Here is a 24,716-nt window from a genome sequence, read left to right on the forward strand (position 1 = left end):
ATTCCAGTTGCTCTCTCCCATAAAGAGCAACTCCACCACCTCGCTTTCCTGGCCTGTCTTTCCTAAAAAGCACGTAGCCATCCATGACAGCACTCCAGTCATGTGAGCTATCCCACCATGTCTCTGTAATKGCAATGAGATCRTGGCCCTRCGACYGCACACAGATCTCTAGTTCTTCCTGTTTATTCCCCATGCTGCGTGCATTGGTGTACAGGCACTTCAGAGAGGTGATCGAGCATGCAGGTTTCCCAGGAGGGGTAAAAGAGGATCCTTCATAGCCACATCCCATGCGCACTTCCCTGGCTGCATGCGCCTGTTGGAGGCATCCCGACTTGAGCTGTGTTTTGCCAACTACCGTGTCACTATAATTCTCCCCTTCCCCCATCTTTCCTAGTTTAATGCCCTCCTTACCACGTTGGCCAACCTGTTGGCAAAGACACGCATGCCCCGCTTAGTGAGGTGGATCCCATCTCTCCCAAGCAGTTGTCGATCTTTAAACAGGGTCCCATGGTCATAGAAACCAAAACCCTGTTGCCAACACCAGCAGCGCAGCCACTTGTTTAACTTGGAAAATCCGTCTCCCCCTCCTCCCATCCTTCCCCCTCACTGGCAGGATTGAGGAGAAGATGACCTGAGCTCCCAGACCCTTGACCACCATCCCCAGAGCTCTGAAATCCTGTTTGATGGTCTCCAGGTTGCTCTTGGCAACTTTCATGATGAAAAATATTCCACTGAAAGATGCAACAGTGGGAGGACCATCAGGACTCAAAGCAGTATCCCTCTAAGGCATGAGCACCAGAGTCAAGAGAAAAGGGGCATCTTCATAACCTTGTGAATATAATACTGAAGAGTGATGGGTCTGAACCTTAAAACAGTAGCCCAGMCTCTGTCCAAATGGTAACTGAGTTTTAACAGATACCACATCCTGTAAAACTTCAAACATCAAGATAGGAACTTAATCTCCTTAGCCACAAAGGTATTTCATGGAATTGTCTCTACTTGAACAGACCTTCTCAGGACAGAGTCTGTCCAGCAGGAGGACAGGCTCTGTCTAGCAAGGGAGCTTTCCAGAAACTAGGAACAGTCCAGCATGCACCATGCCATGTCCTGGCAGGGGAAGTCTCCTGGACCCCAGTACCAACAGATCTGAGAAAAATGTATCCGAGGCTGACCTAGCAGGATGAGATTTGATGCCCTCCACTGAATCTGTGGAAAAGACTCTAAGGACTAGGGCAATATCCCAAGGTTTAAGGGGCCACTGGGAATTTGAAACCACATTTCCCAATATGATCTGATGACTTAACTGAAGAAAATTCCCCACCACAACTTTCAGCACATTTTTAATCCAAAAGGTAAGATGTTCATTGATAAGCCAACCTCCCAGATCGACTGCTTCTTGACAAAAATGGAACCTCACATTTCCCTCCTGGTTAAATGGAGACCACTGTGATGGCACTGTATGTTATCACACGTATGTTTGACTAAAAGAAAAGATTTTTGAGGCATTATATATATTTCTTAGTTCTCTCTGCTAATCACTTAAGACTGCAACACTTCACAAGGAATAAAACCAGAATGAAATTTTGCTTCCTTGAGGTAGCCTTGAAGGTATGGCTCCACAATTGTGGAGCAAAATACAGAAGTAGGGCTTCCCTGGTACAGAGACAGACAGCAGTCAGTCCAAAAAGCAAGTGCAGTGTTCCTGTATCCATTCACCCATGTATGCCTTGGGTCAGATGCTGAGGCAGCCTTTTTTCCCTCACCCCATTCTGACAAGTAAGCACTGTAATCAGGACTCCCTATGAACACGGGGAAGAAAGGCGGTTAGAGGATAAAACATGTACTATGACATAGGTAATAAAAAACTGGAATCTTACTCTACAGAGGACATGAACTTTACAGAGGCTAGCACACGGCAAGGTTGAAAAAGTTCCCATGTGTGGATGAATAGCAGAGGGAAAATTGGTGCTGTCTCTCTTAGGGAAATGAAAATTGAAACCAAAAAGAGAAGATAAGATAATAACAAGAAAAAGCACAGGAAAGAGGAGGGTGGTTCACATTCCAATGAAATGTTGGTTTGGTTTAACTTTTCTGCTTCCCCATTTTGGACAGCTGTGAGGAACTGCATTTGCACAGCAAGCTCCTTTTTATATCCTTGTTCATCAAATACAACAGATGAGATGTTTAATCCAGATTGATGAATGGGATCCAGGAGACAGGTTCCAGCAAATCTCTCCACTGTCAAGTACTTGTAGCACATAAGCACCCAAAGTGGGAATATGCCTAAAATGATCACTCAGAGAATTCATTTATCACCAACAAGAACTGCTTTCTTCTTTAAATGACTGACCATATATGTAGTCATTCATGATAGGTGATTATCAATTAATACACTGAAATATTTTTAAGAGTCAAATAAGTTCTTTGTGATGTTTATCCACAGTGGAATTTATATTTCTCAAGATTCTGCCATTTGTTAGTGTGTGTTGTTTTCACTTGAAAATCCTAGTAGAGAGTAGCTGATTTCTACAGCACTTGTAGACAGAAGAGTCCCAAAGTTACTGTCAGAGAAAGATCTCATTAAGAAATGAAACTGTCTTCAGAAAGTTCAGAGAAGGAGCTGCTTTATTTATTAGGAAGGCAAGCCTGGAATTTCCTTCTCTTGTGTTCTCAAGTCTGGGAAGTAAAAATCAACGGAACCAAGCACTTCCAAAATATGAGATCTACTCATTAAGAAAGAATGCTTACTGTCAGCTGGGAGGATTTGCCCATCATATGAAAAGCTCTAACAGACTGAGGATTTTAAAGTCTTGTTCAAAGAGATCTATAACTATTCTACAATAAAGAAAATGAAGGGAATCTATTCCTCACATAAAGTACCAAGCAAATAAACAGTCTAAGTTAGCAAATGATCAGAGAAAACTAGTATATTAAAGTTATCACATGCTTTTAATATTACTTTAGTATATAAAAATCCCAGTGGAGGAGAGCTTTGAGGAAAGTTACCCAAATGAGCTAGCTGTACTAACCTGTGGCACAGCACTGCTGCCAAAGATGCCTTTGAGAATGGCAAGACACCGTCCAACAATGACATCATCACTGATATTTTCCATGATCCCTGCTGCTTCTCCAGCTACTAAAGCCAACAAAATCGGTGCTAAGGAGGGGGGGAAAATGAATTATTGAAACCCAGTATTTTAATAAGATAAATATTTAAATCAAACTTTAATAAGCATGGAGCTGAAGCTAAGTCATCTAAAAAATAAACAAATAAATCCATCAAAAGTAGTCCTAAATCTTTCACCATCATTTGGAATTACCAAAATGAAGATAAATGACTACACATTATTGTACTATACAGGCATACCTCGGAGATACTGTGGGTTCAGTTCCAGACCACCGCAACAAAGCGAATATCGCAACAAAGCGAGTCACATGAATTTTCTGGTTTCCCAGTGCATATAAAAGTTATGTTTACACTGCACTGTAGTCTATTAAGTGTGCAATAGCATTATGTCTAAAAAACAATGTACATACCTTAATTAAAAAATACTTTATTGCTAAAAAATGCTAACCATCATCTGAGCCTTCAGCAAGTTGTAATCTTTTTGTTCATCGAGGGTCTTGCCTCAATGTTCATGGCTGCTGACTGATCAGGGTGGTGGTTGCTCAAGGTTGCAGCGGCTGTGGCAATTTCTTAAAATAAGTCAGCAATGAAGTTTGCCGCACCGACTGACTCTTCCTTTCACAAAGGATTTCTCTGCACCATGTGATGCTGTTTGATAGCATTTTACCCACAACAGAACTTCTTTCAAAACTGGAGTCAAGCCTCTCAAACCCTGCCACTGCTTTATCAACTAAGTTCATGTAACATTCTAAAACCTGTGTTGTCATTTCAGCAACGTTCACAGCAATCGTCACCAGGAGTAAATTCCATCTCAAGAAACCACTTTCTTTGCCCACCCATAAGAGGCAACTCCTCATCTGTTACAGTTTTGTCATGAGATTGCAGCAATTCAGTCACACCTTCAGGCTCCACTTTGAATTCTAGTTCTCTTGCTATTTCCATCACAGCTGCAGTTACTTCCTCCACTGAAGTCCTGAACCCCTCAGAGTCATCCATGAGGGCTGGAATCAACTTCTGCCAAACTCCTGTTAATGTTGATATTTTGACCTCCTCCCACAAATCACAAGTGTCCTTAATGGCATCTAGAATGCTGAATCCTTTCCAGAAGGTTTTCAATTTACTTTGCCCAGATCCATCAGAGGAATCACCATCTATGGCAGCTGTAGCCTTATTCTGTAAGAAAAACATTTCATAAGACTTGAAAGTCAAAATTACTCCCTGATCCATAGGCTGCAGAATGGATGTTGCGTTAGCAGGCATGAAAAAYGCCATTAATCTCGTTGTACATCTCCATCAGAGCTCTTGGGTGACCAGGTGCACTGTCAATGAGCAGTAATATTTTGAAAGGAATCTTTTCTTCTGAGCAGTAGGCCTCAACAGTGGGCTTAAAATATTCAGTAAACCATGTTGTAAGCAGACGTGCTGTCATCCAAGCTTTGCTGTTCCATTTATAGAGCACAGGCAGAGTAGATTCAGCATAGTCCTTAAGGGCCCTAGGATTTTCAGAATGGTAAATGAGCATTGGCTTCAACTTAAAGTCACCGGCTGCATTAGCCCCTAACAAGAGAGTCAGCCTGTCCTTTGAAGCTTTGAAGCCAGGCATTGACTTCTCCTCTCTAGCTGTGAAAATCCTAGATGGCATCTTCTTCCAACAGAAGGCTGTGACGTGTACGTTAAAAATCTGTGTTTTAGGGTAGCCACCTTCATCAATTCTCTTAGCTAGATCTTCTGGATAACTTGCTGCAGCTTCTACATCAGCACTTGCTGCTTCACCTTGCACTTCTGGGTTATGGAGATGGCTTCTTTCCTTAAACCTCATGAACCAGCCTCTACTAGCTTCAAACTTTTCTTCTGCAGCTTCCTCACCCCTCTCAGCCTTCATAGAATTGAAGGGAGTTAGGGCCTTGCTCTGCATTAGGCTTTGGCTTAAGGGAATGTCGTGGCTGGTTTGGTCTTCTATCCAGACCACTAAAGCTTTCTCCAAATCAGCAGCAATAAGGCTGTTTCACTTTCTTATCATTCGTGTGTTCACTAGAGTAGCACTCTGAATTTCCTTCAAGAACTCTTCCTTTGCATTCACAGCTTGGCTAACTGTTAGGCTGAAAGCTAGGCCTCTTGCGCCAATCTCAGCTGTCAACATGCCTTCCTCACTAAGCTTCATCATTTCTAGCTTTTGATTTAAAGTGATAGACGTGCGACTCTTCCTTTCGCTTGAACACTTAGAGGCCATTGTAGGATTATTAACTGGCCTAATTTCAATATTGCTGTGTCTCAGGGAATAGGGAGGCCTGAAGAGAGGGAGAGAGATGGGGGAACGGCCAGTCGAGGGAGCAGTCAGAACACACACGACATTTATCGATTAAGTTTGCCGCCTTCTATGGGTRCGGTTCATGGCGCCCCAAAACAATTACAAGAGTAACAAAGATCACTGATCACAGATCACCATAACAGATATTAATGAAAAAGTTTGAAATATTGTGAGAATTACCAAAATGTGACACAGAGACACGAAGTGAGCACATGCTGTGGGAAAAATGGCGCCAATAGACTTGCTCAACACAGAGTTGCCGCAAACCTTCAATTTGTAAAAAACACAATATCTGCRAAGCGCAATAAAGCAAAGAGCAATAAAGCGAGGTATGCCTATACAAATTATCAGGACAACTGACGCATTAAAAATTAATACACTCTCTCTCATTAGAAAGGACAGCAGGCAAAAGTGGTCTTCTTTAGTGAAGACATCACTTGTTTTAAGTAGACTATTACTTCCCAGTGGAAACTTCATCTGTGCTACCTTTAAGGTAATGTCAGTATCTTCCAAACAATCTGACAGAAAACAGAAAATCTCTGATAAAATTTAGGTAGGATTAACATCAGCACAGCAGTGAAGTTATCTGTATGAGTAAATCACTTGCACAAAACATTCACATTTCTTGCTTACCTGGGCACATTCAAATTAAATATATCTCGGAGCCAAAACTATCCAGAGAAGCAGAAATTCTAAGAATAATTTAGAAGTCCAAAGCACAGATATCAAATAATTCAGCTGCCCATGTGATGCTGGGGTAAAAAGAGTTAACGTGACTGTAGGATGTACAAACAAATAAATGAGGTCATTCTACCTTTGGCCAGAGATTAGTGTGTAACTGTAAAACTATGACAGAGAAAGCACCTCATTTTTTTCATCATGTATCTCTAGGGAAAAAGAAAGCAGGAGAGCTAGGCAAGAAAACAGTCAAAAACTGAAAAACCAAATGTCATCGGACATCCAGAAAACACTGTGCATTTTTGACAGGACTTCCTTTGCCATGTGCTGAATGGAAGCTTGTAAGCAGGCTCCTTCCATCTTAAAATGTGTCTACACTGCAACAGCAGGTCTGACAGCATGCCAAAATAAGACGCAACAGCAGCACAGGCCAACTGCTCCAAAAGATATATGGAGTTCCTGGATGCTACATATTTTCTCAGCAACCATTACCTGAACTAGACTTAAACTATTGAGGGAACTCCTGTGCAAGCCACCACAAGTCACTAACTGCACAAAAGATGCAACTAGAGTTGGTACTTTAAATGGTCACCTGCAAGAAAAATAACTTGTTTTGTAGTGCTCATTGTATATACACCTTTTCTTTAGCTTTTAGTAAGATAAATGAAAATAGACAGAAACAGTACACTTATTAAAAATATTTTCTAAGAACCTCTTATGACAGACACCAGCCACAGAAGCAGTTTCCCGTTTTGGAAACAGGCAGAGCAATAGCTTTTGCCTAGGTAGGCTGAAAAGTATCTTCTAAAGAGAAGTTCTAACATCATCTGCCAGTCTTAGAGAGCCACTCGCTACAGTCATAATCACTTGGCTTTGTTGCTCAAAACAGGAAATAAAGGTATCCATTCAGCAAACTCTGAGGAGAAGCAAGCTGTGGTGTCTCCAAATTTGAGGACCTACCTATACACCAAGGCAGGGGGACGACACAATGACACTGTATCTTATAAATGTGGAGGAGTAGYTGCTGCTGCTCATCAAGCTAGAGTAGGGATGTTCAGCAAGAGAAACAAAGCCTCTAGTCTGCTCCACTGAAAGCTCTGACTGTTCAATACTAAGCCTTGGAAAAATTATGGCAGGGTGAACTACAAGCATTGAGTTCTGCAACTCGGTCACATAACAGAATACAGAACAAGTCAATAGCTCCACCTGACCTCTGAAGTATGTAATCCATCACGGTGAGTCCCTAGACATGAAGCTTAACTAAGTTCAAAATCCCCATCACAAGTGAAAGGGCTCATCTGCTGTTATCAGTTCATCCCAGATTACACAGGCAGCCCCACAAAATAGACTTCACTGCCAGTTCAATTTGAAAAACATTCAGAAAGTTGAGGCTTTCAAAACTAAGCAGCTAAATTGGATGCCAAAGTCCTGTTCCATGAGAAGTTACATGAAAGAAGGGAAGAGCTCAAAGTTGTAAGCGGTCAAGGAGAAACTATATTTCAAAGAGACTGGCAAATGAACTATGAAAATGTTTTCAGTTCATAAATAATGCAAAAATATACCAACCTCTTCTAGGAGGACTCAATACACCCTCCTGACAAAGTGAAGATCTCACTAAAACAATGCTGCTCTCTGGCAAACAGAACATATGTTATTTGCTGCACTTCTCAAATACAGCACGTGAGAGCACAGAGCACGGATGTCCGATGACATTCAATTCCTCAGTTTTTGACTGTTTCCTTACCTAGCTCTCCTGGTCACACACACAGAACAGGAAAAAAAACAAAACAAAAAACCCACAAACACAGAATACTTGTGGCAACCAAATTGATGCTTAACAGAAGTAACCAAGACAACCAAGTAAGACACAGAACARCTTTGCCAAGATGCAAGAATATAAAATATCCTACAATAATTAAAGCTGTCAACAGTAGAATTGAAAGCAATGTGATTCAACAGACATGGCCTGGAATTCAGCTTTAGCAAACCTGTACTCTTCCACATTCTATCCTAATTTACTACACAACCATTTCTAAAGTCATTGACGTTCTCTGCTTTCATTTGTCCTCCTATAAAATATCATCAACTTTTTACGACATCCAGATGTCAATAACACTATGAGCAACTTAAGAAGCTCTCTTTTCTAGTTCCAAAACTACACAAATAAGACACTGGCAAAACTATACATGCACCACATTTACCTTTGTACAGGTTCCAAAACAGGAAAAGCTCTCCTCTGCTCGCAGTAGTGCTACCAACATGACCAAACAAATTGACACTTGGATCCCAGAAGACACGATCAAAACACAACACAACCTAGAAATAAAAAGAATTAAGAGTTATGAAAAGCAAAAATCAAAGATAATTATACTCAAAAAATTTTCATCACTGAAAAGGTCAAAAGAGTAAAATTTGAAGAATACATACTGCTATACACCTATACTGCCTTTCATAGATAAACATCCTCTTGTAGTTTATAAATTTGCTAGTTAAGCTACAGCAGACATATCAAGTCAATCTACTTCTGAAATCTAACTATTTAAAAATTACATGGGACAGAGGAGAGTCCCTTACAGTTCTTCAAGTAATTTTCACCATCAAAATCTAGCAAAACAGGAGTGGAAGAAACATTCCTCTTCCCTTCATCCACCATATACAGTTCAGATTCTACTTATTGCAACCCTTGGTCTGCTGCAGTTCCCTCAATGACCAAGTCACCTTGTTAAGGTTGCCAAATCCCATCCGTTGCACCGCTGAAGTTTTCCACTCAGGAAGAGGTGGCACAAACTGTACAGCTGGTGGCTGCTGTTTCAGGACTCCCAAGGGAAGAGTACACAGCACAGCATCGCATTTATAAATGAAAGTTTGGCTAGTAGATCGGGTATTAACAGCTATCACTTCACAGCCTGGTAAAAAGAGAGGAAAAACAGTCATTTAATAAGCTAGGGAGATAAGAGGCCTTGTAAAAGGCCACGACCAAACAGCATTGGATTAAAAATTAAAGAAACTACCATTAATTATAATCACAAGAGAAAACTTTCAGGTTGTGGAGACAGCCTTACACAAGCAATTACTTAGATGCTATTCACTTGCCTAGAAGTTAAGAATTGCCTTACTGGAATAAGCCTAAAGGTTCATCTAGGCCAGTAAATGATATTTAAATATATGCATAACTAAATAGCAAGTAGAGACTGAGCCTTTCATTGAGTTACCCTCCCAGTTCACAATTTCCTGAACCTAAACCCCCTGTTTTGACGAACAATGAAAAGACATACTCCTTCCATTTGTTTGATTCCATCTTGCATACATTAACACTTTCAACACAAAATCCTGTGGCACCATGTTCCTTGACTTATATTGTGTGAGGAGAGAAAAAAAAAAMCCTCAGCTTAATCTGTCTGAAACCTGCTATCTATACATTTCTCTACAGAGACTGGCAGATTACATATCTGACAGAGCAGTGTTACTAGGAGACCACATTACTGCCAGGCAAACTGCGACTGTTCATTGCAAGGGGACTGTTACACAAAGAAGTTTGCCCCTATATGGAACTTGAGCTGCAAGAGCCCCACACACTTCCCACACCAATTCCTCTCATCTTCATAATCCCCCGGAACTTCTAGGTTTTACAGCTGAGGCATTAAGAGCTCTATAGGACACAATGTCCTGCACATACACTGTGCATTAACTATGGGGAAGGGACATGCATTACACCCTCTTGTCTTCTCTTCTACAGGTCAGCAGGCTGTTTGGTGGCTGACTTAATGAAACTGCTCTCAAAGTTATTAATGCATTTTCTCAACAGCAGTCTGAGTTTACTTATATTTTCCTCAACTAACCTGTGCAAGTCAGATATCTCCACGCCTCAATCAAGGGTCAGGACTCCTTTGAACTAGACACACACAAAACCATCTTTGTATTCCTTCTCCCATTCACATTCCGACTTTCCTAACACTATAAAACAGCACATTACAAAAAGTAGCCGTAATCTGAAGTAAAATAAGCTAGTGCATGCATACATGTGTGCATAAATAATTAAGGTAAAGAGAGTGAAGATACCCAAACAACTCTGCTCTATAGCAACATAATCCCCATAGTGTTTTCATTGTAATTCATGAAAATACATGACTTCTCAAAAGAACTGCATTACACTTCTTTGACCTGTCCTCTGAAGTAAAAACAGATAATCAGCAGCAGAGTCTGTTTGCAGAGAAGATGGTAGAAAGTAACAGTAAAAGGGGATTTCTAGCAGAAGCCGATGTGCACGATTACATTAAGCAATTGTCTACTGATTACTGAGTTTCACAGAAAACGTATACTAGTAGGAAAAAAAAATGATCAAGGAACGAGTCAGTCCTCAAGAAGAATATCTARAGGATGCTCAGTGATAGTGCTTAGGATACTAATCCATGCAAAGAAGAAACTCTGTGGGCCCTCTTGAATGAGGTATTTATCATACTAGACCTTGTGATTTCACATCACTGGTCCTGATGTTTCAAGTGGTCCCCTCTACTCCTATGTTCCAATACTAATAATTCCTTAAAAAATCTCCCATAACCACATCGATCAGTTTTAGCTAGCAAGCTTATCCCCACACAAGCCATATGAGATGAATCCGGTCCAAAAATCAACAGCACACAAGATTTTTGCAGATCACTCTAACCAACATCCTTGGAGTGCTTAAAAGCAAGACGTATTTCTACAGTAACACAAAGGATACATGATGTGCTTGGAAAGAAAACCCTGACTATACGTGTAAGGGCTTGAACATTTTGACTCCCTTGCAGGCAGCATCTCCATACCTTCCTCAAGCTATAGGATAGAACAGAAAATTTGCAATAGCTTACTTCAGGCACTCAGGTTATAATGCTTTTGCTTAAGAAGCACCCTAATCCTGTAAACTACCAGATTAAAGAAACATTTGTGTTAACATAGCTCTCCTTGTGTGGTGCATCTCACTGTGGAGAGATTGGTCGCTTATTTTTAACAGTTCACTCACATGGTTTTATAAGTACATTCTCAGTGAGGGTACTACATGCCAAGCACTGTTAGTAAGTGTTTTTACTTTAGCAGCATCTACAGAGGCACATTCTGAGTCCTTTACTCCCTTTGTAAGGTATTAGGAGAAAGGCACACCCCTCTCAGAGCTGAGCCCATGAAAGATGACTTGGCTCTAATGGAGGGGGTAGGAGGATGGATTGTGAAGGCACATAAAGAACAGCCACAGATAAATGACACAACTGTCCAATTTGACTGTCTGCCTGGATGCCCATTCACACTGTGGGCAAATATAAAAGTATAACCATCACACTGAAGTGAGGATCATCAGAGTCAATGCACAGGTAAGGATCACAGGATGGCTCTTCCAGAGGCAGGATTGCTTCTGGATATTTTCATAAGCATGCAATGCTTCACAGAAGTGTGAAAAGTTACTCTAAGATACAATTTACTGATATATTTCTGCACTGTTATATGCTTACACTCCCATCAAGCCCCGAGAGAAGACAGAGGCTTCCTTTTAGCATTTCAGTACACAACTAGACATCCAACACTAGGTTCCCTGTAAGGAGACCAGAAGTCCCTTGATCTTCCATCTGTAGATATGAAGAGACAAAGATTCTTTTGAAGGGTTTAAGACAGAGCATGTTTACATGTCTACAGTACAGACAGTCACTTCAGCAAAAGACAACGGGCTGGATTAACTCCTTGTGACATTTAAAAAACAGAAGCAACCATGGATAAGACTTCAGATTGATTCTAAGAGTTACATTACCTTTATGGATATCCACACAAAGAAAATTAGTCACAAATTCTGATCACCTCATCCCTTTTGCAAAGGTATTTCAAACCAGAAAGGCTGTTTTAAGAGAAAAATACAGCAGTAAGCAAGTGGCCATAGGCTCCTTACAAAGAAAGGGATCAGACTGAAGGCTTCTTGAGAAAAAGAAGCTCTAACCAGTGGGATGAGGTCCACTTGGTCCTTCAGAAACCTGTTAATGTTAGAGAAAGCAACTAACTGACAAGGAAATCACAGAAGTGAAAGGCTATTTTAAAGTGCAAGAATCCTCAGTGATGGGTAAACATACAAAAAGTTCTGTCACAGTCTGGAAACTGTCCTTAGTGAGAAAATCTCTGAGCAATGTAGAATTCAAAAGCTGCAGAATTGTACCTGTTAAACAGGCATGAATGGTGAACATAAATTATCAACCTTGAAAAAAAATATGTATATATACAACAGAGTCTCAACTATTATATTCTATATTAGAACTTAGTATACTCTATAATAGAAGTGAACTGACTTCTGAAAAAAGGAGAAAGGAGCTTTAAGATTACTTGTTCAATCCATGCTCTTTTCCTCAGGAAGAAAAACAAAAGACACTTCTAAGGAATCTGAGATAACTASGTCAAAAAGAACTATAACCACTGACATTCTCTGTGTTCCAAAAAACCTCAAGAACTTCTTAACTTTGAACCTACCAGTTCATGTAACTGAATGTAACTCCACAGAATCGAGCATAATTCTGTGTGCTCAAAGAAATCTTAATTATGAAGATTCCCTGCAAAGTCTGGATACAAGCTTTAAATGCTGTTTGTCTTTGCGCTGAAGAGCAAATCTCACACCAAAAAAAGACAACTGCTTTGGGAATATTTGTGAAAAAGCATAAGAGTTCCTCACTTATTTCCTACTCTAAGGATTGGCTGCAGTCTTAAGCAATCCAAGACCTCTTACTCCAAACACTTCAATCACAATAAAATAAAGAAACGGGAGAATGAAAGCAAACTCAGAAATCTGTGAACTCAGCTGAAAAGCATGGAGTTCAACCAGCCACAGAAACAAGCAAGAAACAAACATGAAAGATTAATAATCTCTAAACAGCCTCCTACACAGGTAATCTCAATGAAGAAGATAACTGGGTTGTTTTTTTCCCCCCTTCATTTTTCTGACCCAGAATGTATGATGGGAGAGTTTTACTGGATGAAACTTCACATCTGGTTCCAGAAGCACTGAAATCTGCTTTCTGTGATCATGCTCCTTCAGAGCCATTTTCAACTGGAGGTTTCATTTACCTGAAGCTGTATAGCGAACCTGTCGAACTGCTGTGTTTAATTTAATGTCCAACCCTTCTGCCAAGGCTACAGGTACACATGAATATCCATTCCTCACAGTCAAGTGACTGCCTGTGAATTCAAAGTCATCATCCTAAAAGGAAGATGCATAAAAATGAATCACATCATTCAATAGCAAATTATCAGCAACTTTGCACAGTTACAAATTTTCTTCAAAAAAATATTTCAAGGGGTGAGCCTAAAATATTTGAAGCCCTTTCTGTTATCAGCCAAGAAATGATACAGAAACTTGCAGGATAAGGTATTATTAGAGATTGTTTCAACACCAAAAGCTCCCTGGAATTCCACCTCCAAATAAAAATCATGTAAGAGATACGTATCTCCGCAGAAGTAGACAGCATTTAGAACTTAGAAATTGGTAACATACAGAAACTTCCATGAGAATGAAATAAATATAGCATAAATTTTTAATATATTGCTGAAAATTAGCTACCTGGTCCCAGTGCTTCAGTGAAAGTGTAGATAGAGGTGTAGCATTAGCAAATTCTAGGTTGGCAAAATGCCAGTCAAGTATTTGCCTGTCTCTTGATGACAGATAAACATCACTAGAAAACAAATGTAATAGAAAAAAAAATTTAGTTTGCAAATGCACTGCTTTTGAAAAATTTATTCACAACCTCTTATTTCAGTCCCCCCATAGTGAAAAGGCAAAGAACATGAACGCAAGCAGATTCTGCTTTAAACATTCGTACCTCCCTCATGAAAGCTGTAATTCTGGAGAGAAGCAGAGCAAAGGAAAAATACCATGAGTCCATAAAAGCCATACACAAGAATACAACCCCCCCCCCAAAAAAAACAAAAAAAACCCCAACACACACGGGCAAAATCTCTCTTACACTGCTTCTCCTCTCTACTCAGTGGATATTCTTTTTGTAGAAACTAATTAACATGGATATTTCAACTTTGGGTTAATAGCTGAGACCAACAATAAATATGGCAACCTTTACTTACACAACTCACATGGAGCATTTTCAAAGAAGTGTTCATATGTAACATTCCAAGTGAAATTAGAAACTTAGCTTTAGAAATAAAAGTAACAAACAATGTCTTATGTAGCATATATCAAGGAACAGACTAAAAATAAAGCATAGTCACACCAGCACTGTGCATCCCTATAAACAGGCATGATGTGCCAAAATATGCAGGGTATCCACACTGTTTCTACAAGCAGCCAGTGCTCAAAAGACCTATAGAGCCTGTATGCCAGGACAATTCTCATGGAGAGCTCTGCAGCTGGCTTGCTTGCAGCACAGTAACACCACAAAGACACACAGAAGTTGGCGGCAGACCAGGCTGAGCATCCTGCAGATGAGGACCCACTGGGCCTGCACAAGGACGTAACAGCTTATGTTAGTGTAAACTACAGAATGGGCCAGTACAAGTCAGGAAAGCACAGGACAGGGACACAGTATTTGAAATAATAATACTAGCAAATATTTACAATGGAAAAAAAATGTGCATTTTTAGTCTTAGCTATGGAATCCTAAATAAAACAATCATTTAAATCTAAAATGGTGTATAAAGGAACAGTGTATTCTCAAACTGAGGCACTAAAAGGAAAAGAAAACAAGAGCTGCTCAGAGGAAAAGTGCAGAAGTATTCACAGCACATAAACCTGACTTCTTTCTATCTTTCAACATGACATCTTTTATTGGCAGGCTTTTCAAATCTCAAAGGCATCCTGAGATCAGATATTAGTTACAGTAAGGGTTACTGCTGTAAGGCATCCTAACAAAGAATCACCCTTTTGTGTTTGAGTCACCTCTAAAACCAAGGAACAAGAGTTCTAAAACTGAGGAAGCGCAAACTTTGTGTGTGAACCTTCCTATGAGTTACCATGATAAGAAGAAAGCATACCATAGCATTTTTGAAACCCAACAAAATAGTTTTCAAAAAAAAGTAAGAAAAAAAAAGAAAAAAAAAAGAAAAAATCTGTTTTACAGAGGATTCATTTTTATAGTTTGTATTTTTACCTTGGTGGATTGGCTTCAAGTTCTTGAAGCTTCTCTTCCAGCTTTCCTTGTGTTTCTGCCAATTCATCATACTCCTGATAAGATTAAAAGCTAATATCAGAATCAGTTTACACTGAAAAGGATTTAGTGGCATCATGTAGACTCAGACTGGATCCAATCCTCAGTGAAATCAGTGGAAGATGCATGGGTTTCAGTGAGACCTAAGTCATGCTCTTTAGTTTCAACATCTAACCCAGCATATTTTGCACTTCTGCGGTTTATTTATGCAGAAGCCTATGCCATACTGCAAAAAGATTAGTATGCTAATATTTCAGGAACCTAAACAATCAAAGCTGAAGAACATGAAGATCCATTACAATTCTGGTATTTAAAGGGCCCCCATAACACACAGAGATCTTCTACACTGCACAAAACATATTTCTATTTTCTCTATCAAAGGGTTCTTATAATACTTTAATACTGAACATGTAAAATTTTTTACAAAGGAGAAGCAGGCATGCAGAAGGTAACAAAAGCACGATCTAATTCATCTGTCCTTCAGAGATTTTTTTTAAACATTGGTAGAACAATGTATATACACAACAAACATTTTCTTTGAAGGCAGAATAATTTGATAAATGTCCACAATAGAGACAAAAGTATAAAGCTGTTTTTTGGTAACAAAATAGAAAAGCTGCTACTTTGAAGCATGTCATGTATGGAGATTTCACAAGATCAGATTATTAATACAGTTATTTAAATGCTGTTATAATTAGCYGATTATCATCTCTGAACATCTATATGGAATACCCAAGACCCAAACACACAAGAAATTTCAGCTACTACATGGAGCAGGGGGAGGAAGGCAGGGGAAGAGGAGATATTTTTACCAGTTTTAAAACACTTCTTGGTACTATATGCAACAATAAAAATTATTGCTAAAGGCTACAGACACAAACACTGTTTGCACTAAAATTCCATGAGTTGGTTTTGGCTTCACTTTTTTGATAGCGAAAAGGGAAGAAAAAACACTCTATTCTACTGTAACAATATTTTTGCCATTAAGGTTAATGCTTCCTACTTTGAAGACATACATCAATTCTTTTAAAAGCCCTTTGCTAGGACCGTTTTGTGCATCCCAGAACTAAAGAAATGTTTTCTTGAACGAAGGGCAACAGAAGAAGCTTAAGAACTTGCCTCTAGTTTCTTGAACAGGGTTTTTATCTACCTATTGATAAGCCATATGATCTCAACATCTGACTATAAAAATGAGATTTCTCAGCTAAATCTTGTCATCTCCCTTGTTATCAAGGGAGACGAAGAAGAGAGAGGACAAACCTCACTCAGTCTAAAATAAGTACCTAAGCAGCAGGGCGAATGCCTTTAATTCAGGAGCCTGTAATTTATCATTTGTAAAAGTAGATGAGATGAATCCTGTTTAAATGTCTGTTGTATAATCCATTTAGCCAAGTGACAGAAAAGATCAAGAAACAACATCCTTAGCTTTATGCAATCTTGTGCCTTACTGTTCATATATTATACTGTCACACAGTAGAAACAGACTACTCGATCCAGATTTCTGGATGTAGAGTCCAGAACTAAGTTTCTCTGGTGACAAAGGATTGAAAGATGATCCAGTGATCAAAGGATAGTTAATTGGTATTAATACTAATTAATATTTTTAATTGGTACTATTAATAATTCTTATTTTAACGGCCAAGTCTATTTAAGGAGATTGACTAAATAGAGTATACTTTCTCAGAATAGGATAATGTGCCATTTACTTTCTCTTTGCCTTCTCACATAGCTAACACTGCTAAACACTAAGAAAGCAGGAAGATTTGCAAGAGGGTAAAATATTGTACTAAAAGGTAATTGGAATTACCTGTTTTGTGAATACACCCAATATATATCTATCAGCTACACACAGATCAGGGGTTACAGATGAAGTCAGACGAGCGCCAGGCTCATTGCCGCTTTTAAAAACTGAGCCACTTTTTCAGATTTATAAAACAAAATGCTTCTTTCCTCACTAAGTCTATCTTCTTCTCTTTGGAAACATAGCAAAGGAAGACAAAAGTCTTCTTTCAGTTTATTTCACTATAAGAAGCTGGATCCCAACTAGGACCCAGCCAAGAGGGAAAACAAAATAAACACACATATTCCAGTTCAGTAAGATGCCAGACCTGGCAGTACATATCATTAATGGTGAGTGATCAGGGTTGGGGAGGAAGGAAGAGAAGAACGGGAAGCTTTTCCAAAAGCTCAGTAAATATCCACGGAGCAGTCAAAAGATGTTGGGCTATTTTCTGACATACCAGTAGCTGCAAAATGATCCTTGGTTCCATCTGATCAGGATGTCTCTCACGATTGTAGAAAAAACAGTTTGAGGTTTTTTTAAGGCATCAATGTATACGCAATCAGAGGGGCACTAATTCTGCTTATCAAAATTGATCTTTGTCAACGATAATTTTTGGAGAGACAGAAGTCTCTACTCTGGAAATCACCATTTCCACCTTAGAGGAGCAACATCCTCTTTAAATACAGATTCTGCTTCCAGACTATTGTGAGACTCAGCCGTTAATGAAGTAAAAAAAAATTATCCTTCATCATGTGAACATAGCCTTCATCATGTGAACGCTCTCTGACATGAGCTGGTAAGGACAGGAACCTGAGGTACTTAATGCTGTCCTATTATCAATATTACAACYCAGAGTTATCACCTATCGCATTCTCCGAGAATGTTAGTTCAGAGTGAAAGTTCCTGGAAACATTTATATCAGCAATTTCTATTTGGCTGCTCAAGGCTTCAGAGACCATTGATTTAAGTGTTGCATATATGTCACCATTTACCTTGCAGAGTGCAGTCAGATCTCTATGTTTGCTTTTCACAAGGAACTCTGCTGTAATATCCCGGGGTGGTTTCACTTCTGATGCTTCCTTGTACTGTTGATGGAGTTCTTTAATCTTCTCTTTTAAACTCACCATCTTTTTCAGGTGGAATAGGGGAAGGGAGAAAGAAAGGAAGGCAGGGGGAGACAGATTTCATGTAAGTTACTATGTAAAATGGATATTCATCTCAAATCATGCCACTAATACCAAAGAGACTTCCTCTGTTCGTCAGACGTTACTTATACGCAGATCTACCTCCAAGAAATTCCAACAAACACCACCAACYCCCTAATAATATGGCTTATCTCCAACACATTGATTTCTTACAAAATTCCTTGCAAATAGTTTAGGATGTGAGTGCTGTCCTCAGACATTTTTCATCTGAGAAACCTCTGTGAAGAAGTAAAGATGGCTATCTAGCACAGCCAAATCATTCTACAGTAGGACTCCAGAGATGGCCTGTAACACTTCCTACACCACAAATGATAGATTTTAGTTATCCTTTCCTCCAAATACCTGGCTTTCAAAGGATTTTTACAGTTATTTCCACTAACACTGGTAAGGAAAGTAAAACATTTTAAATAAACTGACCAAAAGCTTCACTTGCAATCAGGATCTCTAAAGGAAGCTACTACATAACACGTTGACCATATCTGCCCTCTCCCTTTCTTTTCCCAGATCTCTGTTTTACAGCCTTTTGCCTAATCCCATCTGTGCTTCTCTTCACATACAGGGACAAAGTCCTCTTACACGTAAGGAGGAAACTCCTACGACGATAGGTAAAATCTTCACTTAAATAAATTTCTTTAAAAGAACATTTTTGCAATACTACTTATCGCCTGTTTTACAAAAGGTTAGATACTTTCTCTAATCAGTTTTCTTGTTTATTTCAGTGAAGAGAAAAAGGCTCGAAGGTTAGAAAAGTAGCATCAATGAAAATAGTTCTTTGGGACTCTTTTCTCACAACAGTGCCTCTAGGCAGGCCTCAAATGAACAGAGATATTTAAGAACAACATTAATGACAACCTTCTTGTATTTTTCTGTGAAAGCATTTGCACATTTTGCCACTATTGGAGGAGCACAATGCTAACCTCTTGTTCTGAATGTCATCACTGGATAAGACCTGACCTTGTTAAGAAGATCTTTCAACTCCTCCTGTGTTTTCACAATCTTTTTCCAGTGTTCAATCTGCTCATCCTTCACATGCTTCTCCTGCAATCTGGAAGAGCCAAGAAGTTAACAGCCAGTTTCACCGTTAAATCCTACCAGTATTAAGAGAATTCATTATTGTAATCTAATGATCATAACGCAATAAAGCACACCTCAAGTGACATTTTAGTAAGTAGTAGTATAGCAACTACAAAAATTAATACAAGTTTCTGTAAATAAGGGATATTTGATCAGCTAAAGCAAAAACCTGGGGCTACCTAGTATTATTAAAAGGTGTATTACAAATGCCATTAGCTTTCAAGTAGGGTAAGTGGGCTTTATGTACATGAATGCATGTTAAGTCAATTATCTACCATCATTTAGTGTATTATTCATTTTCAGGGAACTTTAATGTTTGCTACTTTAACCAGTATCTATCTTTGACATACTTTGCTAAAATAGATAGAAAATGCATATACAAATGAGAATCTAGCAAAGGTCAAACAGCTGTATTAAGTGGGCAGTGCTTACCCTAGAGGCATCACAATTGTTTCAGATTTCTTTTTGAAGTTCTCCCACAAAAACAGGAAAGTCTACCATGAAGAGTGAAATCACTTACTGTATGACAACCTCCAGAGCCTGACCTAGGGAGACAGGCTTATTATTGAGAACATTAAAATCCAGCTGATGACTGAGGTAGGAGGTAGCTTCCAAAAGACGATTGAATTCTTGCTCCACCATTTCGTCCTTCTCTTTTGGAACCTAGGAGTCAAAAGAACAAACTTTCTTCTTAAAAACCTATTCATAAATAAAAAAGAAAATATTGTCACCAAAGCTCAGAACCTCAGAGACAGGACATTGGAGTAGTGGAGAAGAAATTTTAAAGAAAATCAGAGCAATGACACAGATCACCTTCTCTAGTGAAGTCTTAATGCAAAGCAACGCCTGGTAACTAAAACTCAAAATGCTTCCAATCCTCAAATCAGAGCAAAGAGCAAGGCACAGTGCAGATACATTCTTACAGTAGTAAGTACAGTATCACTTGTCCTGAACTAGGGTGACACTTCAAAAGCACTTCAGTGAACAAAAGCAGCTGAGAACTAGCACTTGCAAAAAGAAATTTAACACCCTTGGCTCTCTCAAACAGCCAGACACCAAGGCCTGCATAACACAAAGGCACTTTGCCAGGATGTCTGACCAAAGAAATGGAAGAAAGAAGAGTTGGCAAACCACAACCACAGCTAGACAACTCCACTTCCATGAGGAAAGCAAATCAATTTATGGCTCCGCAAAGATTTCCTTACTGGAAGATGACTTCAGCAAAGCTTCCAGAAGGTTGTCTGGAGCCAAAAGAGCACTCCAATGTTAGGATGGCCCCAGGCAACCACAAGGTCTTRGAAGGCTTGACATAGCTCAATGAAGCAGACAGGCAGTAACTTATCTTTCAGAGCGGTCAGCATGACTAAGAACTTCCCCATCCCCTCAGCTTTTCCAGTATGAGGGAGGAAGTACTACAGGATACTTCCAGAATGGTTGTAATTGACTGTCCTGAAGACATTTGTTTAAATACTCTGTGCCACTGCCCACGTGAGAACATCTGTTATGTGACAAAATGTGCAAATGTTGAAATGGTCAACCATAATACAGTACTAACAAGAGTTAAATCCAGTCTTGGTTAAACTAAGGATAAAGAGAATACTGACTACTGTGAGAAAGATTAGAACAAGGAAAATAAAAAAAGCAAATACTTCAGAAAGACTGGGAAAGCTCTTTGATGATTACTAACAAGCAAAAGGAGTTTGAAATGTGCTGTTCACAGAGATAACACTATTGCTATGTCCATATCAGACAGCTCTCTACCAATTATTATTCATCTCAAATTCAAAGCATACACTGTGTGATTTGGAAGGCTGTATCCATRTCTTACTACGCCAATAATTAGGACTCTTCTTCCACTTTATAGCTGGCCACTCCGTAAGCATTTGTTCTTGTGTCAACTGTTGTCTTCTAGCTCACTAGATCTTTCTTCTTCGGTACTTTTCCAGACTAAAACACTGAGGTTCAAAACTGATAGTCATATCTCCTCTCAGGCTACATACTTATATGCAAAACAAGCTAACTTTTCAAGCTGCCTATGCTAAGATACACTCTCGATTCTTCCATTATTCTTAGAGACACTCCCTTTCGAAATGCCTTCTTAGAATCGCACTGTGCTCTGCAGGCAACGTCCTACTGGACATTTACTGCATAATGAAATGAATTTCCCTATTTCTGATGGATCTGCCTTTGTTGGAGCATCTTAAGACTGAAGGGCTTCCCCCCATCTCCTCTCCAGGTGCAAAACATACTAAAGGCTCAGCTACTAATAAGCTAGCTTATTCCAGGGGAGGAAAAAAAAAACCCACAACAAAAAGCAACAACAAAAGCTAGAGGTTAAACAGAGCAGACAGTTGTTTTAAAGAGCAGCAAGTGAGACAACTGCCTAATGAAAAAAAGTAATGTATTTGAAAGCCAGGATCCTGTCTGCTCTTCCCAAAAAAACCTCTCAAATCCAAAGTTAAGATTGAAGTTAAGAATTGGTTGATACAAATATACTACTTCTTTTTAACAGGTTTATGAAAAAGGTATCTGAAGTATCAGACTTACAGCTTGTCCATTCGCTTCATAAAGTGGGCATTTTTGTTTGATCTTAGCCAATTCCATGTTTACTTGTTTGCTGACCACAGCCATGGGGTTCCCTCCTGGAAAACATTTTGTATAATTGAATATTTTTGTAAAGTTTGTCTGCAATTAAAATCAAAATTCCACAGCAAAAACTATTCAAAGACTGTAAACATACTAACTTCAGCACAAAATGCATTCAAGTGAAGCGGTATAAGACTGCCAAAGGTCTACTTTCATAGCAATTCTTGCAACAACGTCATGATAAAAAAACCCTGCCCATGAACACTTGAAGAGCACTATGTAAAAAGGGGTGATTATAAAAGCAGAGTCCTAGTGTGGCAGCAACCTTAGCAGGATTGAGAGTTAATTAATAGTTATAAACATATCTTCAAAAGGCTTAAGAGCAGAGTGGCTGAAGAGCCAAGGAAAGTTTCCATAGCTGCAGAGTAACTTTGAGAGTTCTTGAAAGTGTGGTGACATGGAGATGGAACCTAAGGAATTAAGCCCCTAAAAATTCAGGGAAACACCAGCAAGTGACACTAATGAATATGATATATGAAGATGAACATGTAGGCCAACTATACATGGAAAATATATCACCAAACAGATTAGAACTGTAGAAATCATTCCATGTAGAAACATGAGAAAGGCAGAAAGCAAATCAACTTTATTCATCCAGAAATAAGAAAAATTCACTAAAAATAAAAGCTTTTCTGCAAATATGGCAGAGGAAAGGAAAAGAGAGGACACAAATGGAAAAGTGCTTCCTGAGCTACAAAAAATGTTTGAAGGAAAATGCAAAGGAGAGGTAGCATAGATTTCCTTTATAAGAACAACTTTGGGAAAAGTTTTTAGGATCTAGCTTAGCAACTCTGATTCTGAAATCCAGTCAAATTGGACCTTTAGTTCAAAATACAGGGGAGGGTTCAGCCTACTGGACAAGTAGCATAGCGTTTGAAGGAGGTCCAAATGAGTTCAAGTGTTTCAGGTTCAACCACCTGGAAGGTACTGGCCAACTAAATTTGTTTTTTTCCACAATTTACTTGCAAAAGAAAACTGACAAAAACAGAAAAGACTCCATATCTTCAGTCTTTCATCTTTCAGAACCACAACTTCCGCTTCAATAGTCCTCATTCCTTACATTCCTTCCAGGTTCAGAAATACGAAAGATGTCCTTCAAACAGTCTCCTTCAATACAGGAATCCTTGATTCCTTCTCCATAGCATATGCTACCTTATTCAATGCAAAGGGTAGATTCTTTTGGGAAGGAAAGACCCATGATGAATTAAATATAAAAATAATAGTCTTTGGCTAGGCAATCATAAAGCCGGGATTGTACAGTTTCAATACTCTTTGGCTGGAAAGAGTTTTTGTTAAGTAATTTAGTTAAGAATAAAAAAATCAGGTAGATGCCACAGGGGATGTCAAGCCTTGGTAGTTAGCAGAACTTTGCTGGGTTTTAAAGTTTTTGTAAAAATTTTATCATTTCACCGCACTACTGAATAGTATTCCATATTAAATATCTGCACCTTCTTAATAGGGTAGAAGTATCAATAACTGACGTCATCCAATAAAACAGCATCAAGCAGGGAAGAAATATGGCTTGCTTAGCATTAATTTTACAGCTATTTTTGAAATCATTTAGAGAAAGGACTTTCGGGTTCAAATCTTGACTTTAACAGGGCTTTCCCTTTAGAACGGCTCTTCATTCCCCTCTTTTTTCTGTAAATGTAAAAAAGATATCCTATCTCCTTGGCATTTCTCCCATCTTTTAACTTTGCTATTTCCTTATTAGCCTCTTTGCTACTTAACTAGTCTCCTCATTACATCTTACCTCTCCATATTCAATCGCAGCTCAAAGATACTTTGGAAAWTTCAAGAGAACAATTAAGACAGGGTTACCTACCAACTCAGTCYTCAGACTTGATCAGAGGCTACTGGCATCTGGGTAAAGCAGCTTTAGAAAGCTTGCTCAGCTAGTGCAGTGAATCCAGTTCAGATACCATATTACAAGAATTAGGCAAAGAAACAAAAACACATGCAAAAAGATAACATAACAAGGAAACAGCAAGAAATTCCACTAAGCATGAGTGAATGATATAAAATGCATCACAACATTTGATGACATGACAAGCACTTACATGATTTCAGTGACGAGTGAGAACTAGGGCAACAACAAAAATCCCACCTTCTCTTGTGGGCTGATATCTATTATGAAGATTCAATGATGAAAAAATGCTTACTACTAAAGAGGCCAAACTAGAATGTCAATTTTGGATAGTTAAACACTTCAGTTACTTTGACTGTGAAAGGAAATGGCATAAGATTTCAGACTTGTAATAACTTGACACACAATTTTCCTCCCCCTTCCTTTTTATTTTGAACAACTCACCAAGTCCTGTTACCACCATTGCTCCTAGATCAGCAACGTAGTTCCCTTTCCGAAACGTAGCAACTCTTCCTCCTACCCGGTCCTTTTGAAAGCACAGTATGTTAGAATTCAGGTAACATTCAGCAATATAGCTCACTTAAGTCACCACTGAAAAGCTTCTACAGAAGATGGATAAGAATTCTCATAGTCAGAGGTCCAATAAACAGAATATACACTTTTCTAACTACCTCTGCAAATGAACACCTGGCTCAATTATTTGCATAAGAAAGACTAAAATGTTTAAGTTGCATTAAAAAAAAAAGCCACCTAAACTGATGTGGAAGAGATTTAAATATACCTACAGCAGGATCTACTGTGATTCAAAGAACCACCCTTTACTGACCATAGACAGATTAAATTATATTTTAGATTTACTCCTTCCACTTT

General features: G+C 38.9%; 1 protein-coding gene across 2 annotated transcripts in view; it reads right to left on the reverse strand.

The window, feature by feature from the left end:
* The window catches only part of KDM1A (lysine demethylase 1A), a 54,844-nt gene that overhangs the window by 6,690 nt on the left and 23,438 nt on the right, over positions 1 to 24,716 (reverse strand). For both annotated transcript variants that reach the window (XM_026076275.1, XM_026076276.1), the window contains 11 exons: positions 24,291 to 24,372; positions 21,881 to 21,975; positions 19,854 to 19,996; positions 19,214 to 19,304; positions 18,047 to 18,181; positions 15,215 to 15,288; positions 13,675 to 13,786; positions 13,182 to 13,314; positions 8,832 to 9,019; positions 8,315 to 8,429; positions 3,030 to 3,157 (listed from right to left, as the gene is read on the reverse strand). In XM_026076275.1, the coding sequence (XP_025932060.1) occupies positions 3,030 to 3,157; positions 8,315 to 8,429; positions 8,832 to 9,019; positions 13,182 to 13,314; positions 13,675 to 13,786; positions 15,215 to 15,288; positions 18,047 to 18,181; positions 19,214 to 19,304; positions 19,854 to 19,996; positions 21,881 to 21,975; positions 24,291 to 24,372 (1,296 nt within the window). The remainder of the gene's footprint in view (positions 1 to 3,029; positions 3,158 to 8,314; positions 8,430 to 8,831; positions 9,020 to 13,181; positions 13,315 to 13,674; positions 13,787 to 15,214; positions 15,289 to 18,046; positions 18,182 to 19,213; positions 19,305 to 19,853; positions 19,997 to 21,880; positions 21,976 to 24,290; positions 24,373 to 24,716) is intronic.

This window comes from Apteryx rowi, unplaced genomic scaffold, assembly GCF_003343035.1.
Source record: "Apteryx rowi isolate R43461 unplaced genomic scaffold, aptRow1 scaffold_43, whole genome shotgun sequence".
NCBI lineage: Eukaryota > Metazoa > Chordata > Aves > Apterygiformes > Apterygidae > Apteryx > Apteryx rowi.